Here is an 18,335-nt window from a genome sequence, read left to right as displayed (position 1 = left end):
TTATTTCCTAAACGATCTAATTCAATGTATTATTTGTCCAATTTTCCTTCAGCAGGGATATTTGTTTAGTTTACATGTAGATTGAGGCCTGAGACAAAGTTTACAAAACATCAATAATATACATTACTAGGCTCTCATAAATGTAACATCAAGAGTTAAAACTCCTATGATATTCATGCAAGCACATTATATCTTGAGAGACAAAGAATCTAAAATAATTCAAAAAAGCATGGTTTCTTAAATTTATGAATGCAAAAATGGTAAACTGTGTGGAGACAGCTTTTTTGGCCTCTTTTAAAATCTCTGTAAATCAATTCAAATTCATTTCATCCTTACTAATCCCCCGAATGCCATCATTACTTGAATCATTTGTTGTACAAATTAGTCAAGACACCCGTAATTGTGAAATTTGTTTAATACTAAACCTATTCCTTTACCAGGTTGTGAGGTTGCACTGGGTGTTGCTTGTGGCTGCATGGTTATGGCACTTGATGACACTGAAAAACAAACACAAAGGGTATAGTTATTTTACATTATATACACCTATAATTATTCACATGATTTCAAATTCAAATTCTTACATCCTAAATGATGGCAAGAATGCCATCATTACTTGATGTATTATTTGTACTGATCAGTTATACACCACTATATATTCACATGATTTCAAATTCAAATTCATTAAAACCTTAGTGATGGCAAGAATGCCATCATTACCGTGTGGAGACAGCTTGTTTGGCCTCTTCTACAATCTCTGTAAATCAATTCAAATTCATTTCATCCTAACTGATGCCAAGAATACCATCATTACTTGATTTATTTGCGGGACTGATCAGTCAAGGCGCTGATAATTGTGATAGTTGTTTATTAAACCTATTCCTTTAGTTTACTGATCAGTCCTTTACCAAGTTGTGAGGTGGCACCAGGTGTTGTTTCAGGTTGCATGGATGTGGCACTTGATGGAACTGGAAAACAGACAAAGAAGGTATATTTATTTTACATTATACACAACTATATATTCATATGATTTCAAATTCATTACATCCTTACTGATGGCAAGAATGCCATCAATACTTAATATATTATTTGTACTGATCAGTTATACACCACTATATATTCACATGATTTCAAATTAAAATTCACTACATCATTACTGATGGCAATAATGCCATCAATACCTGATTTATTACTTGTACTGCTCAGTTATACACCACTATATATTCACATGATTTCAAATTAAAATTCATTACATCATTACTGATGGCAATAATGCCATCAATACCTGATTTATTATTTGTACTGATCAGTTATACACCACTATATATTCACATGATTTCAAATTCAAATTCATTACATCTTTACTGATGGCAAGAATGCCATCATTACTTGATTTATTTGCGGGACTGATCAGTCAAGGCGCTGATAATTGTGATAGTTTTTTATTAAACCTATTCCTTTAGTTTACTGATCAGTCCTTTACCAAGTTGTGAGGTGGCACCAGGTGTTGTTTCAGGTTGCATGGATGTGGCACTTGATGGAACTGGAAAACAGACAAAGAAGGTATAGTTATTTTACATTATACCACCATATATTCACATGGTTTCAAATTCATATTCATTAAAACCTTTACTGATGGCAAGAATGCCATCATTACTTGATTTATTTGCGGGACTGATCAGTCAAGGCGCTGATAATTGTGATAGTTTTTTATTAAACCTATTCCTTTAGTTTACTGATCAGTCCTTTACCAAGTTGTGAGGTGGCACCAGGTGTTGTTTCAGGTTGCATGGATGTGGCACTTGATGGAACTGGAAAACAGACAAAGAAGGTATAGTTATTTTACATTATACACAACTATATATTCATATGATTTCAAATTCATTACATCCTTACTGATGGCAAGAATGCCATCAATACTTAATTTATTATTTGTACTGAACAGTTATACACCACTATATATTCACATGATTTCAAATTAAAATTCATTACATCATTACTGATGGCAATAATGCCATCAATACCTGATTTATTATTTGTACTGATCAGTTATACACCACTATATATTCACATGATTTCAAATTCAAATTCATTACATCTTTACTGATGGCAAGAATGCCATCATTACTTGATTTATTATATGTACTGATCAGTCATTTACCAAATTGTGAGGTGGCACCAGGTGTTGTTTCAGGCTGCATGGATGTGGCACTTGGTGAAACTGGAAAACAGACAAAGAAGGTATAGTTATTCTACAGTATATACCACCATATATTCACATGGTTTCAAATTCATATTCATTAAAACCTTTACTGACGGCAAGAATGCCATCATTACTTGATTCATTTTTTGTACTAATCATTTAAGACACTGGTTATTGTGAAATGTGTTTACTAAACTTATTCTTTTACCAAGCTGTGAGGTGGCACTAGGTGTTGTTTCTGGCTGCATGGTTGTGGCACCTGATGTCACTGGAAAAGAGACCCCCAAAATATAATTATTCTACATAATACAAAACTATTTATTCACATCATTTACATCTGAATTATACAGTATCGTTTTCCACGATAAATACATTTTATTACACAATTGTAAGTTAGCTTTTGAAGCAACATTGTCCTGTAAGGACAAAGCTCTTTGCAGTTGATTGTAAATCTTGAATACATCACAATCCACCGACCAAATGGCCAATTTGAGGTTTGCATAGACTTAGTGATCTCATATTTCAAACATTCATAATTTTCTCAATATCTCTCCAATACTTTTCACACAAATGGGGTAAAGTCCCATTGTCAAATCGCCCTCTTACTCTTGCCGTGCCAAGTTTTTTTACTTAAACTTGAACAATCCTTCTAATTCTTAATCAAACACCTGTAAGTGGTGTGGCCAAAGTTCACAAATCTTGAGAGACAACAAATTTAACAAAATCTTTAAAAATATTATCTTTCTTTATTTTCTGAATGCAGAAATGATAGTCTGTGTGGAAACAACTTTGTTGAACCCCTCTACAATCTCTGTAAATCAATTCAAATTCTTTACATCCCTACCGACATTGCTAATTTAGGAAATTAAATGATTACTTTTAATTAAATTGCTCTTTTTCATGAACGACAACATGAACAGAATTGGATCTAAATTCCCAGTATCTCCAAAAGGTGACTCTGATTTGAAATTGCATCCTTACCATTGCACGTAATACCATCAGTGCTTAATTCATATCCAGGGGTACATGAACAGTTGTAAGAGCCCATTGAGTTCGTACACACTCCATTTTCAGAATCACAGACAGATGGACTTGCAGAGCATTCATTAATATCTAGGAAAAGCAAACATTTTTTTCCTTCACCAACAACAGTTAAGAGTTTTATAAAGATCTACATAAATCAGCTTTTCTGTTTAAATTGGCAACATTTACTTTTATCTAAATAATAATAAATAATAATAATTAGATTTATATAGCGCCTTTTCCAAAGGTTACAAGGCGCTGCTCTCCTAGACTTTCGACAATTTAAGAGGAGTTGTACAGGTAAGTTTTCAGATGTTTTTTGGAAGAAATCTAGTGAAGTACTGTTTCTTAAGAAAAAGGGGAGTTTGTTCCAGAGACGTGGGGCTAAGGACTGAAAGGATTTGAAACCCAGCCTGTTTACGGGATTTGGGAATGACAAAGGTAGGAGCTGATGAAGACCTAAGGGAATAGGATGTTCTCTGTTGCTGAAAGAGTGAGGAAATGTATACAGGAAGGGTGGTCGACATAGATTTGAAAGAAATAGTTTTAAAAAAAAAGTTAAATGAAATTTTGTGAAATTTGTTAACGAAAAATCAACAAGAAATTGCAGATTTGTTCACGAAAATAGTGCTAATAAGTTTCACTCTGCTTTACTAATTTAGAGAGAGTGTAATGATTGGTTTTAATCAAATCGGTCTTTATTATAAATGCACAACGTAACAGAAGCGAATCAAATGTTCCGGCTTCTCCTAAAGGTGACATTAATGTAATATTACATCCTTACCTTTTCACGCAAAACCGTCAGTGTTCATTTCATATCCAGATTTTGAATATGCGATGAAAAGGTGACACTAATTTTATATTAAATCCTTACCACTGCAAGTAATGTTGTCATTGCTTATTTCATATCCAGAGTTACATGAACAGTTGAAAGAGCCGATCAGGTTCATACACATTCCATTTCCACAGGCCGATGAATTCCTGGAGCATTCGTCAATATCTAAGAGAAGTAAACATTCTTGTTTTGAATTTGGCAATCTGACATTTGCGTGTTGTGATTTCAAGATCACAAAGACTTTTACAAAATCACCCCAAGATGATTTCAATAGCTTTGATCATCACTAGCTCTTGCAACGTGCGACCTTTACAATGAGTTATATATTTAAAGGTAAAGACCAGTAATGGTCATGCGATTGCATTGTGAAAGAAACGTTGTGGAATCGATCAGAAAAGGTTGATCATCTAGCATCTAGCATCTGCAAGGTTCTGGAATCATCAAAATGATAAGAAATTTGGCCCATTCTTCGTAAAGTTACAAGCACTATACACAGAAAGATGTATATGGGACTACCCTATCTCTCTCACACGACCATGAGAGAGATAAATTTACCAAATATATGAATTAGTAGGCGGTTTCCCGGCAAATTTTTTATCATCATGTATTAGTCAAAACATATTCTTTCACATGATTGGTAATGAGAGCTTCCATTTCATTTTTTGAAATTGGGGCGTTACCAATACTGGTCTTTACCTTTAAGAGTGTATTTCAACTTGGGAAATCTCTTAACAAAAGTAATAATGGTGAATATATTATGACCATAATACTGATACTTTTAAAACACAGAAAATTTCATTTTTAGTAATGGAGCATGTTAACACTTTTACAGTAAATTTTTGCTTGATCGAACCTACCCGTGCAATTCAACCCGCCTTCGTCAAACTCGTATCCATCCCAGCACGCACATGAGTATCCACCCTCCTCGTTCGAACATATTTGCTGGCAGTCATCCGCCCCCTGCAGACATTCGTTTATATCTGTTCATCAAAACACAAAGTATAACAAAGGCATTTGCAAAAATTGTTATAGATTTAAAAAGAAGATTGATTTTTGATAAAGATTCAAATTAATTTGTGAGTTTCTTATTATTTAGTTGGAAGAATATCATTGAAGAAATATCCATTGACAAGGATTGATCTTCTGATGCCTTCATTTTATTACCATATGACAAGAAAAAGCTTAGAATGTTTGGACCAAACTTTCGTTCTGGACCACATTTCATAACAAATACATATAAATAAATGCTAAATTTCTATGACAATTTTGCTCTCAACCAATAAAATAGCATGATTTAAATAGATTTTAACAACTATTTGTAACTTGCTCTTGATAATTAATTTCATGAAACGGGGCTCTGCTTGGACACGTGCATGATTTGTGTTGGACCTTTAGCTAGATTTTAGTCGATTATTCATCATTTTGATTCTGAAACATTAAAGTATACATCAATTTCCCATGCTTTTCTCATGTGCTGTGCTTATCTTTTACTCAGTCCTCATAATAAAGCTAATGTACACTATATATATATATTTATAAATAATACTAATACTAAAACTAATTACCCAACTAAAATAAACTAAATTAAATAGTTACATACTAAAATATAACTTGTATACCATCACGAACATCATAACATATAGGTACACAAACACTATTAGAAGAACATACTATCAAAATGTAGGTATTCAACTAGACATTTGGGGAGTTGGGTAAAATCATATAATTGTACTTTGGATTTAAAGAAACACTGAAATAATAAAATGCAGCTTTACAAACAGGAACTAATTGGGAAAAATATAATCTGTAATCAATTAATTGGTTGATATAATACTACATATATATTTACATTATTCTATTATTAAAAATTATCATACAAAAGTGTTAGCAAAAAAACTTTAGTTCTTTAACCCTATTTTAACTGGGCTATTTCAGACCAGGTTTTTACTGGGGGGGGGGGGTCAATTTGACCCCCCCCTAAGATCTCGGCCGTTTCACCGCCGATCGCCGCGAAAATTTGCATATACGTCAAGTGAAGTGTAAAGAATACTATGGTAATTTCAAATTTTTTAAAAATTCACTCATTTGCATATTTATGGTAATTTATGCAAATAAGGTCATCAAATTCATATTTCTGCCCATAAATCATAGATTATTCATGTTTACATATTCTTTTTCACTACATATATTTATTAGACCATTTGGAATAATAATACGACACAAAAAATTGGAAGAGCCAGGTTATTCCTTATGTTATCTCTTGTTTTTATAATTTCTTATGTATTTTATTGTTTTTTTAACTTATGTATTTTATTGTTTTTGTTGTTTTATTTCATTTATAACTACAATTCAACTATTTTGACCCCAAAACAAACATCTAAACTTCAAACAAGACTGAATAACCAATGTTTTATCTATTTTTAGGAAAAATGACTTTTACATATGTTTTGTACACAAATCACGAAAATGAGCGATTTTCGGGGTGACATGCAAAGACAAAAGGTCACGTGACCTTGTAACCGTAGGTCCGATTTTCATAAAAATCGTTTTAAAAGATGCGTAAGACTTGAAAGTAAAAAGTCATGAAAGGAAAATTTTATATCTGCCGCGGTTTCGGAGTAGTCGCGAAATTTCTACAGGGGGGGGTCAAATTGACCCCCCCCCCCAGTTAACATAGGGTTAAGCGAAGCCAATAAGTAAAAATGCAAATTCAAATAGCATGGGAAACAAGGGATGTATAATTGAGTAATCATGACAAGCAAGATGCAAGATGCAAGATAAGAGATAAAGGATTTCATTTTTAAGGGCTTCAATTGAAGGAAATTAATTCTCATTATACCTCCAGTAATAATTATAAAAAAATGTTCTACCTTCGCAAGAATCTGTTCCAGTTCCTAGGAAGCCTTCGTTACACGTGCAGTAGAAACTCCCGTAGGTGTTCATACAATTCCCATTACGGCAAGCATCGGAAAACACTAAGCACTCGTTGACGTCTACAACATCCGTGTGAGATGAAAAAAGTATCAAGAATATACATTATAATAATATGGTTTTCTCTACCGTTTGTAAGTACATTTCTAAGTACCGGTAGTATTGGCAATTACAGTGTTCAAATGTATAAACGGGATAAGAACTACTTTTAAAAATTCAATCTACCGTATTACAATAAATGCAATTTCAAAAGCCTGTTTGTCAACTATTTAAACATGATAATGTTGTATTACAAATCCGAACATGATTTCTGAGGGACATACAATTGGGTTCTGAAATCGCTTTTACTCGGCAAAGATGTGATGGTCTTGCATCTTAGAGTTGCGGGGGATAACATTGACCAATCAAAACGAGTTTCATATGGTTGGAAAGATAAAATTCCTTAGAAAAATGACCTTAAACCAAAAATTAGGAGAGGGCGGTATGCCATATTGTGACATGTTAATAAAGCTCTGTTGCCAGACCCGTTGATTTTTTTACACAGAAAACGAGCCGAAAATGGTTATACATACATACTCTCACAAAGTTTTGCTATGATCGATACTTTGCTTCGTTCTTAAGTTTAATACCGGTACCGCATTCACAAGAATAATTATGGACGGACGGACAACCCAAACATAATGTCTCTGGTGCTCACTATGTGTGGCGGAGGCATAATAACATATCTCACCTGCTTCAACGATCCGGTTATTCAAACCAAATACTCGGTTAGGCGGAAGGGAGTCAGTGAACACAGACACTAAGAAAGTAGCGTTCAGTTCAGAGTTGAACGAGTCGATCCGGAACTCTACGAAAGCGTTGCCACCGACAACGGTATTATTAGTCACAATAACATCTGCGAGGTTCCCATCTCCTATAACAGATGTACTGTTAAGCTGGTCAAACACCTGTAATGGGTCAAGTATTTCGAGTCCAGACATATTCTAAGGGTTTCTTCTTGAACAAGTTTAATTTAAACCACCAAGTTCATAACTTTAATACTCATAGAAATTTCACAGAAGGAAATAAACATCCAGTCATCCAAAAAAATAAAAAATAATTTTGCCATTTTTGAAGTGTTTGTATGGAATTCTTTGTCCTCCTCGTTAAAAGAAATCTCATTTCTAAATTATTTAAAAAGAAAGCTTAAATTATACCTGTTATTTTCTTTTCAATAGGTTAACATTATTTCATAGGTTGGTTTAATTCATTTTTTTAATTAAAAACCATTATCAATTTAATAAAGATTACTAGGCCATATTTTTTCATAAAACTTGTTATCAATAATAATTAACTTACAATAATTCTTATAATTATAAGCTACTGAAGTCATGGTATTTGATTGCATGAAAGCAAATTTGTCAAAGAAATTTCACATTTGGCATTTATCATTGTTTAAAAAAAGAAACGAAGGAAGGTGTGTAGAAAATATCCTTTAATATGACAGGATAAAGATTGGCGTTGGTCTAGTGGTATATTCACTTGGTCAGCTCTCATTTTTTCACCTAAAATCTGGTTCAAAACTGAGTCACGTCTTCCAGCTGGTGACGTTAAAAGTTGGTCTCCAGACGAAAAAAATCATATCTGATTTATTTGCGTCCGCAAAAATCCTAATACAAACACACTAACATTGCTTGGCGCCTGCAACAAGTTTAGCAATTGGGTAGATGCCAAGAACTACTATGTGATAATGTGTCTTACCTGTTCGGCTAGTCGGTTCCGGTTTTGTTCAGTGTCTGTATAATGCTGGATTGCTATGTCGTTGATGAAGTCAAACCTCAGTTCCAGAGTGTAGGAGTAAGCAGCTATCAGTAAAAAGTTATATGAAATACATTTTAAAGCAGTCAGCTCACCCTCATTAGTTGATATCAAATCGAAAGCATTATTGGAAATACACAAGAAATATCAAATGAAAGCTGAATGAATTTAAGATAGATTAGCAAAACGTTGTGGTGCGAAAAGCTGCAACTTGTTGAACTAAGAACGGGGTAGTCAAATGAATGAGCGCACTTCATGCACGCAGGTTATACCCCTGAGGGACCTGAAGCTCGGAGTCCAAAAGACGGAAAGTTTTTTTTTTTACAGGAATCTCGCGATCTACGTTTTTCTATTCTCCACCTCATGCACACACACTAATGCTACTCTACGGCTATATTCCTTTTTGTAACGTGTCAAACGTTCTTTAGACATGGTACTATAATATTACGAAGCATGGCCGGGAGATATTTTGGAAAGGACGGCAATTTACAGGTGCTCTAACATTTTTTCCATCAGGAATGTGTTTCTTTGATACCCGCCTCCCGATTAAATGGTGAGATTTAAATTTCTATGCAGACAATAAACACACTTGACAGGAAGTTGACTCACTAACAAAATCTATGATAAATAAGCACTGACATTGTATCACTCCTTGATTTTTTGTTTAACTCCTGGAATCTGACCTATGTTTCTAGCCTTTTTTTGTTTGCATGAATTCAATTACATGGTTAATATATAAAAGTTTTTTTTTTAAATATGTGTAAACTGAGCCAGAATCTAAATATTTGTACCTAAATAAATGGGAAAATATTGTACTATATCAAAGCTTACATTCGCATGATCCGTCGACAAGGGCATAACTCGTATTACAGATGCAGGTGTGGTTCCCCACAGTGTTCATGCACACACGATTCAAACTTCTGTTGCACATGTGGTTGCTAGTTGCACACTCATCGATATCTAATGGGGACAAATCAAATGTTACATTTATTCAAAAACATTTATTTAGCCTGAAGATCAGTTGCCGCACTGTTTCGAATCTTGGTCTTGTAGTTAAACGACATGATCGTATCAATACCAGATTAAAAAACAAATGTGAATTATATACAAAATAATAATCAAGGGATGAAAATTTAATAAATAAAACACGACTAAAATAGTCAAAGCTATGTAGATAATGCTGGTATGATTATCAGATAGGGAACAGCAAATAGCCTAACTACTACAAAGCAACATGTAGGCTAACCCCTATAATCATTCACTTTATTAACTCGTCTCATTATATCAACAGGTGTTATTATTGTTGTAGTTAGAAAACAAGCGTTTATCCCCCTTTTTTATATTTTCATTATAACAGCAAGTCACTCTCTACCTTTTATATCTAATTTTTAGTTTAACTGAAGGCTGCGAGCTCATCAAGATTCATGCTCATGCTGTAGCCCTGCAATAGCATGTTCATCTTGTTCATATATGAATTAAGCGTGTAATTTAATTTCATTCCTTTTCTAAACAATGTCATGTATTACATTGTATGTAAATGAATCAAATGTAAATGTAATATTAACCCTATATAGTCCGGGCTATTTTGAAACTGCATAGCCCGGGGGGGGGGGGGGGGGGGGGGGGGGGGCTTCTAAGGCCCCCCCCCCCCCATGATCTCGGCCGTGAAACGACCTATGGCCGCAAAAATTTGCATGCATGTCAAGTGAAGTGTATAGAATACTATGGTAATTTCAATTTTTTCGAAAATTCACTCATTTTGCATATTTATGGTAATTTATTCAATTATGGTAATAACATTCACACATTTATCCATAAATCATATATTCTTCATATTTAAACATTAATTTTCACTACATATATTATTTAGACCATTTGGGATAATAATACAGCAAAAAAACATGGAAGAGCCAGGTTATTCCTTATGTTATCTATTGTTTTGATAATTTCTTATGTATTTCTTTGTTTTTTTAACTTATGTATTTCATTGTTTTTGTTGTTTTATTTCATTTCCAGCTATTATTCAACTATTTTGACCCCAAAATAAACACCTTAACTATAAACAAGACCAAATAACCAATGTTTTATCTCTTTATTTGAAAAATTAGATTTCCATATGTTTTGTACACAAATCACAAAAATGAGCGATTTTTTTGGGCTGACATGCAAAGACAAAAGGACACGTGACTTTGTAATGGTAGGTCCGATTTTCAAAAAAAAATTGATGCGCAAGACTCGAAAGAAAAAAGTCACAAAATTTTAGTGCAAGATTCTCATGCGTTAAAAAATTATCGCAAAAAATATTGGGCTAGATAGGGTTAATGCACATGAATTTGTTTGTTTGAAAACATGCTATCGCGGGGCTACAGCATGAGCATCTTGCCATATATAAATCAAGCATATATTTTAATTGCTTTCCTTTTCTACACAATGTTATGTATTGCATTGTATCAATTGTATCAAATGTAAATGAATCAAATGTAAATGTAATATTAATGCACATGAATTTGTTTGTTTGAAAAGATGATATAAAAATCAATAACTTAATCATCAATTATCTTCAATCGATATGAAAATTCATATTTTTTTTTATACAGAACAGGAAACCAATTCTACTCCTACTACTACTACTTCTAATTATAATCAATGTTGCCAAACCCTCATGACCATAGCATGTTGAAAGATAAAGTTGTGACGAACGCACGCTACTCAAGGACCATATGCGTGCAGGCGTGTCACAACTATCTCTTTCAATACGCTATGTTCATGATATGTAATGGTATAGTATTATTTTACCGGCGCATGACTTTGTTTCGTTGACTGTATTATATCCATCCATGCAGTCACAAAAGTAGTCCCCATCTGTATTTATACATGTTGAAACTTCAGGGCAGTCATTCTGAACTCCTTCCGAACATTCATCAAAATCTGCATAAACATAAAAATATTTATAGGTTTATGGGTTCCACCATGTGAGAGAGAGGGGGAGGATTGGGGAGTCTTGAAAAGGATTGTCTGTAATCTTTCTTTCTTGACTGTATATCTACATCACTATGCATGCAAATACTTGTAAGCAGCATCTAATACAAATATATGTTTCTTTTTACAATATCTAACTCCAGGCATATTGTAATAATAACAGTGATAGTAAAGTCTTGTATAGTGTTCATGTCCGGCACTTTGCCACTCCTGGCGCTCAAATGTTATTACCTCGGGTTTAGCATGGATACCATTACAGCGCTTGAGCATTATGAAGAATTACAGGATGATGAAGCGGATCCTAATCAAGTGATTGGTTAAGGGCGTACACATGTTTTTGCCTGACATATAATTTTACTAATGACCGGTCATCAGTAAAATCATGTTATAAAATATCATCTTATAAAACAAATAATACACATCTCTTTGTTCGGACATTAATAAAATTACCCACACTCGTAGTATTTGAAGGTTATAGTACAGTTATATTTTAAAAATATATGGTTTTTAGATACATGTCCTACTTCAGATACTTTGCATCAGTTTTGCATGAATAAGGATTGGCTAAAGGTATTTTGCTTTGAAGTATTAAGATGTGATTTCAATACCTTATTGTATGTCCCTTTATAGAAATCATGTTTGGAATATATGTTGGTTGCTATCGTGTTTGTAACTTATGGTTTTATAACATGTGGATGATGAAGCAGGTATTTGCATGTATGTGATATATATATATATATATAATATTACAATGTATATAACTTATGTATAAACATGTACTTCAAGAAATCTCACCTGAACAGGTTCCATTATCAAACTCGTAACCAGGGTCACAAGTACAATTGGGAGAACCAGTGTTGTCCATTGCAGTAGGTGTACAACCTGCGTTGTCTGTTAAAAAAATAAAAATAAAATAAATACAATATATGTTATAACAACGCTAACAAATTAGTTTCATCAGGATTTTGAAGAGGCATACATATGCTTCAAAAAGATAAGAAGACTTATGACAACTTTTATCACTTAATTTCATTCTGATTTTCGCGGATAGATCATTAACAATTTCCTGTGAATTCGAAAAAGTGTATACATCATGCACATGAACATCAGTTAATGTTTGACATGCCTATGATAATGTTTCTTGAGAATGTTACATATTAAAGCTTTCATCTATTAAAACTAAAAGTATTCAACAATGGCCCTAACTCAACTAGTCCACCTTCCTTACTTGAGTTACGAATAAAATATTATAAACATCAAATATACAAGGGGTATGAATAATATAGTTCTTATATAAGATAAGAAGTGATACTGTGTACTTAGTACCTGTTGTACCCCCGTCTTGCAAGTTTTGAAGAACGCTGGATTTAAAAAAAATTGTCATTTTTTGACAAATGCTTTAAGCTAAAAATTTATATATTTTGTATACGTATCTCCTATGGTTGTTTTATTGTTTCTTCTTCTTTTGTCTATTTTTCATCAACCGCTAAACAACTATATTTACTTGTATAATTATGGTTTGCTCGGAACAGGGCCCAATTTCATAAAACTTGTTATCAATGACATGTTACAATAGCTGTAATATAAGCTACTGAAATTAGTGCGATTGATCGACTGAGAGCAAATACACCATAGAAATTTTGCATTTGTTATTGATAATAAATGTTAATGAATCAGGGCCCTGAAGGAGCCCTGGTTTCTAGGCCCCTCCTGCATTCATACCTATACACGAATGTGTATCCAGAGAAAGAGTAAATCCATCGTCGCAAGAACAGTAGTATCCATAGAGGATGTTGTGGCAGGTCTGATCACAGTCGTTGGTTGTGTTGCTTTGGCATTCGTTGACATCTTAAAAATCCGAAGGAGAAATCGTGATAAGGATGAAAATAAACTGTTCTTGAGTAGCGCCTATCCTATTGATATTGAAATACCATCCCTATGTGCTTCCAAAGAAGTTTGGATGGTGGCTTTAGCACTGGCAGCCGTAATGACAATTAGTACTCCTGAGAGGTACCCATTTAACAATTGGGTTGAGAGATGCAAATGTGGACTAATGAAATACATGTGTTTGCTAATATTTAGTTTTTACCAATAAAAATATCTAAGTTTACACATCTTATAAAGTAAAATGAAAGCTTACAGAGGTCCAGTCACTAGCTATCATATTCTTCTGTTTCGTCTACTTCTTCTTCCACTACCGTTTCCTCCTCCTCCTCCTCCTCTTCTTCTTCTTTCTCTTCAGTTTCCTCCTCTTTTTTTCTTTTCTTATTCCTCTTCATCTTCCTCTATCTCCCTCTTCTCTGATTTTGTTTCAGGCATATGTTCTAATTATTATTATTTATTTTTTTTGGTTGGGGAGGGAGTAATTTTTGTTTTAATTGGTTCACCGTATCAAAATTATTATCAAAGCTATAGTGATTTGGTACCGCTTACCATAGCATGTTTCTCCGTTACCCTGCAGGCCTGGCGGGCAGTCACCACACTGAAATTCAGGCGTCACCCCAGCGGGTTTGTCCATACATAGTACCGCCTCGTAGCATGGAGACCCTGCGCAGGCGTCAAATTCTACATCACAATGGTCACCTGACCACCCAACGGTACAATTGCACGTAACAACCTGAATGTTTAACAAATATAAATAAGTGTATACGTTCCTACATTATTTAGTCCTCAAACTTGTATGTTTCATGTGTAACAAATGATTTGTTACTTCTGTTTTTTAGTAGATTAATGAAACATTAAGCATTATCTGAGCTGCAGAGAACCAATTTGATTGGTGTCTTCGGGACTCTCCTTCCAAGAACTTACAAGGATCAAAAATTTGTTGATACCTGAAATGGCTGTTGTTAATATTTACAATTGCATGTGACAACCTTAAAGGTAAAGACCAGTTTTGGAAAATGCCTCCCTCTCAAAATATGAAATGAAAGCCCTTATTACCAATCATGTGAAAGAATATGTTTTGACTAATACATGATGACAACAATTTTGCCGGGAAAACCGCCTAATAATTGATATATTTGGTACATTAGTTTATCTATTGGGACCAAATAGATAATACACACGTGTTGCGCACGTGTGCGTAGTCCCATATACATCTTTTTGTGTACAGTGCTTGTAACTTTACAAAAACTGGGCCAAATTTCTTATCATTTTGATGATTCCAGAACCTTGCAGTACACACCAATACTTATATGCTAGATGATCAACCTTTTCTGATCTATTCCACAATGTTTCTTTCACAATGCAATCGCATGACCAGAACTGGTCTTATCTTTAAAAATTAACATAATCTGGACGACAAGCTAATATGACGTTAGCACTTTGGTTTTAAGTGTATGCAAATACCAATCAACTCACCGCGTATCCATTAGCGTTGAGATTCTGGCCTACGGCTTGGGTCTGGAAGTCACATACGCCCTCGTTCATGCATTCGCAGATCTTGACCTTAAAGGAGACCACTGTTTGCGCACCTCGGTCATCGCTGACCATGACCTCAATCCTTGATACATTGAGACTCGATGGTGTCCACTCGAAAGAGCCATCTGAAAGATAAGACAAGATGGTTGTTAATTACAGCCATACTGTAAGATCCCCTCTGGCGCCATCTCAGGTCAGCTGTAGCAGTATGGTCCTGTAATTCGCTGCTTCCCTGTTAATTATTACTATCATTATTAAGTATCTGGTGTTACCTGTACCTTGAAGGCGAACAGCATACTGGATAACTGTAATCCTCTGGTCTCTCCTCCTGGTATAACTGATTGGGGATGTGCAGGTGGGCCAGCTAGTTCACTGGTATACAAAATGTGCAGTGGGTTCCTCTATGAAACAGGGGAGGGGCATGCTAATTAACTCACAACACAGGCTTCATTCACCCGCCTGGGTTTGATTTGAAGCAACGATCTTTGGTTTGACAGGCAGATGCTTTACCGACTGAGCCAACTCGCTTCCTCTAATTGGTTCTCGCATCGAGACCTCTGCTTGCGAAGTGGGAATTTAACATTGGGTTACGCACTGTCGGCAAGTTGACCATGAAATGGTACTGTGCAATAAACAGTATGCTAGGGCAATATTTTTTTTAGTTCAGTATTTCTTCAAAGGGCGACCCAAGCTTTGTAATAAGTTCATAAAACAGAAAATAATAGAAACAGAAATGAGTGCAATAAATCTGACTAATAATAAGCTGATAAGAAAGTTTAAAACGTTAGAAATTTGAGATTACTATGAAATCTGTGAATCTCAAAGTGGCAAAATGGTCAGTGGATTAATTGTAACATAGCTATAGAGAACTCTCCCGTATATGGTGTACAAAAATAAAATAATTATTTCTCTTAAGTTACTTATCCTTACAATTATTCAAAATATTTTGTATTTACCAGAACTGATAGTTGCACCATCTGGAACAGAGTCAGCTAAAGTAAAATTGACCATATCTCCGTCATTAGGATCTTCAGCCGTAAACATCAGCTGAACAGTTTCGTTAACTGTGACACATAGTACTTTCTCTTTTTCCTGAAGAACATTGTTGGTATCAGTGATCATAGTTACGTTCGGTGGGAAATTTTCTGAATTAGGAAGATAACAAAAGAAGTGGACACTTTAATTTTTTATTAACTCCACCACCACGATCTCCCCCAAATTTGCTGCAAGCCAAAGGCATGTTCCCAAAATGTTTATATGGAATGTGGTGTGAAACCGTCCAATAGAAAGGACACAATGGGCATATGAAAGGTTGGGTTTGGAAGATACAGTGGTAGAAGTGGTAAAGAGAAGTGGATTAATGAGATGGATGGGTCATGTGTTGAAAAGAAATGATGATGAACCTGTGAAAAGAGCATGGGATCTGAAAGTGGATGGAAAGGTAAACCGAAGATATCACGGACAGATGCGGTGAAGAAAGAAAACAGTACTAAAGGTTGGTCTAAATGAGGAGGATGCTTGAGACAAGAAGTGGAGGGAAGGAGTGTCATCATGGCGCCAAAATCAGTTAATCCTTTGTAAGAGAGAACATGTCGATTTCAATAAATGATGATGATGATGAACCCTACACGTTATGTCAGGTGCCAACGAGGCATGAATTTTCAGATGTAGGACTATAGCCTACTATGAAAATTATATCATCGTGCAACAAATTATACAGAAATCATCTACTTATAGAAAGGCTTTTAAACATCCTGCTGCTCACAGATCTATGCTTATCATGCTAACCAAGACTTCAGCTCAATATTTATTGTATTCAATACCTTCTTGGCCTAGACTGATTCAATGGATATTACCAAATCTTAGAAGCTTGATCACATATGCTGTTGTAAACATGGCAGTTTACCGCGTTTGAAGGTTTTTGTTTTGTAATTTTAAGCGCATACTGCATTGTATTTGCATATTTCATTGTACAACATACAGAAACTCATTGGACATTTGTTTTGTGAATCTACAAATTAATTTATTCCCATTTGCAATTCATCATTTAGTACGTAAAAATAAAACCCGCCTTGGGATAAGCTGCTGCGGTTTACTGCACCAAACTTATGTAAATGAGACGAAATGAAAGGCAAAGCTTGAATCGATACCTAGGTTGGCAAGGTTGTCATCAAATGTATTCCCGGCCTCCATAGTCATTGCTCCCAATTCTGGGCTTACGGCAAGGTAGTCAAACAAGCACATTTCATCGTCACCACATGCCTCCTCTGCAGCACGTGTCCGCTCGGGGTCTTGTGCCTTAAGATCACTCAGGAAAATCGGTGTGTAGTTTGCGGGGTTGTAATAGGTCCAGTTCCTCTCGCCGTACTCGAACAGGGACTCGGCCTCTCTGACTTGCCCTGGGGATTGCAATGAAGAAATAAGAGGATTTGGGATAAGGTCATTAAATGCTATTTTGGCGATAGTTTGAGAGGTGATCATTGACCAATTGTAGTAGGACCCATGAGGATAATTTGACAACAGGGAAAAAGGTGAAAATCATATAAATGAGTAAAAACAAGTATGGTTAGGACAACAGGGATTAATCCTCGTTTATTTGTTCTGAGGTTTGCAAAAAGAAATAATAAGAGTCCATTTTTTTTAGGAAAGACAGATTTTCAACTCCTGTTTTAGTAATGACGTAACCACATGCATAATTATAAAAATGAAAAAAAATTATCCTCGGTTATTTACCCTGGAGTTCCTATTAACTATATATGGAATAATTCAAGTGAATACGTGAAGGACGTTTGTTGCGCTGTTTCCAATTTTACATGTTAAAGGTAAAGACCAGTATTGGAAACGCCCAAATTTCAAAAAATGAAATGGAAGCTCTTATTGCCAATCATGCCTGTGAAAGAATATGTTTTGAATAATACATGATGATAAAAAAATTCCCGGGAAACCGCCTAATAATTGATATACTTGGTAAAGTAGTTTATCTATCATCATGTGAGAGAGAAAAACGCACGTGTCGTGCATGTGGGCGTAGTCCCATATACATCTTTCTGTGTACAGTGCTTGTAACTTTATGAAGACTGGGCCAAATTTCTTGTCATTTTGATGAATCCAGAACCTTGCAGTACATCTATGCTAGATTATCAACTTTTT

The 18,335-nt window shown here is 34.7% G+C and overlaps 1 protein-coding gene across 1 annotated transcript in view; it reads right to left on the bottom strand.

Annotated features, from left to right (window-relative positions):
• The window catches only part of LOC591493, a 56,641-nt gene that overhangs the window by 23,240 nt on the left and 15,066 nt on the right, over nt 1-18,335 (bottom strand). The window contains exons 13-32 of the mRNA XM_030997083.1: nt 17,336-17,584; nt 16,142-16,330; nt 15,126-15,310; nt 14,199-14,382; nt 13,488-13,613; nt 12,561-12,656; nt 11,583-11,714; nt 9,618-9,746; nt 8,730-8,833; nt 7,720-7,936; nt 6,929-7,051; nt 4,916-5,038; nt 4,098-4,223; nt 3,182-3,313; nt 2,409-2,468; nt 2,159-2,218; nt 1,749-1,808; nt 1,481-1,540; nt 906-965; nt 438-497 (exon numbers count right to left, since the gene is read on the bottom strand). Coding sequence (XP_030852943.1) covers nt 438-497; nt 906-965; nt 1,481-1,540; nt 1,749-1,808; nt 2,159-2,218; nt 2,409-2,468; nt 3,182-3,313; nt 4,098-4,223; nt 4,916-5,038; nt 6,929-7,051; nt 7,720-7,936; nt 8,730-8,833; nt 9,618-9,746; nt 11,583-11,714; nt 12,561-12,656; nt 13,488-13,613; nt 14,199-14,382; nt 15,126-15,310; nt 16,142-16,330; nt 17,336-17,584 — 2,475 coding nt within the window. The remainder of the gene's footprint in view (nt 1-437; nt 498-905; nt 966-1,480; nt 1,541-1,748; nt 1,809-2,158; nt 2,219-2,408; nt 2,469-3,181; nt 3,314-4,097; nt 4,224-4,915; nt 5,039-6,928; nt 7,052-7,719; nt 7,937-8,729; nt 8,834-9,617; nt 9,747-11,582; nt 11,715-12,560; nt 12,657-13,487; nt 13,614-14,198; nt 14,383-15,125; nt 15,311-16,141; nt 16,331-17,335; nt 17,585-18,335) is intronic.

This window comes from Strongylocentrotus purpuratus, unplaced genomic scaffold, assembly GCF_000002235.5.
Source record: "Strongylocentrotus purpuratus isolate Spur 01 unplaced genomic scaffold, Spur_5.0 spur5_scaffold_4, whole genome shotgun sequence".
NCBI classification, from domain to species: Eukaryota; Metazoa; Echinodermata; class Echinoidea; order Camarodonta; family Strongylocentrotidae; genus Strongylocentrotus; species Strongylocentrotus purpuratus.
This window is presented reverse-complemented; position numbering and strand designations above follow the sequence as displayed.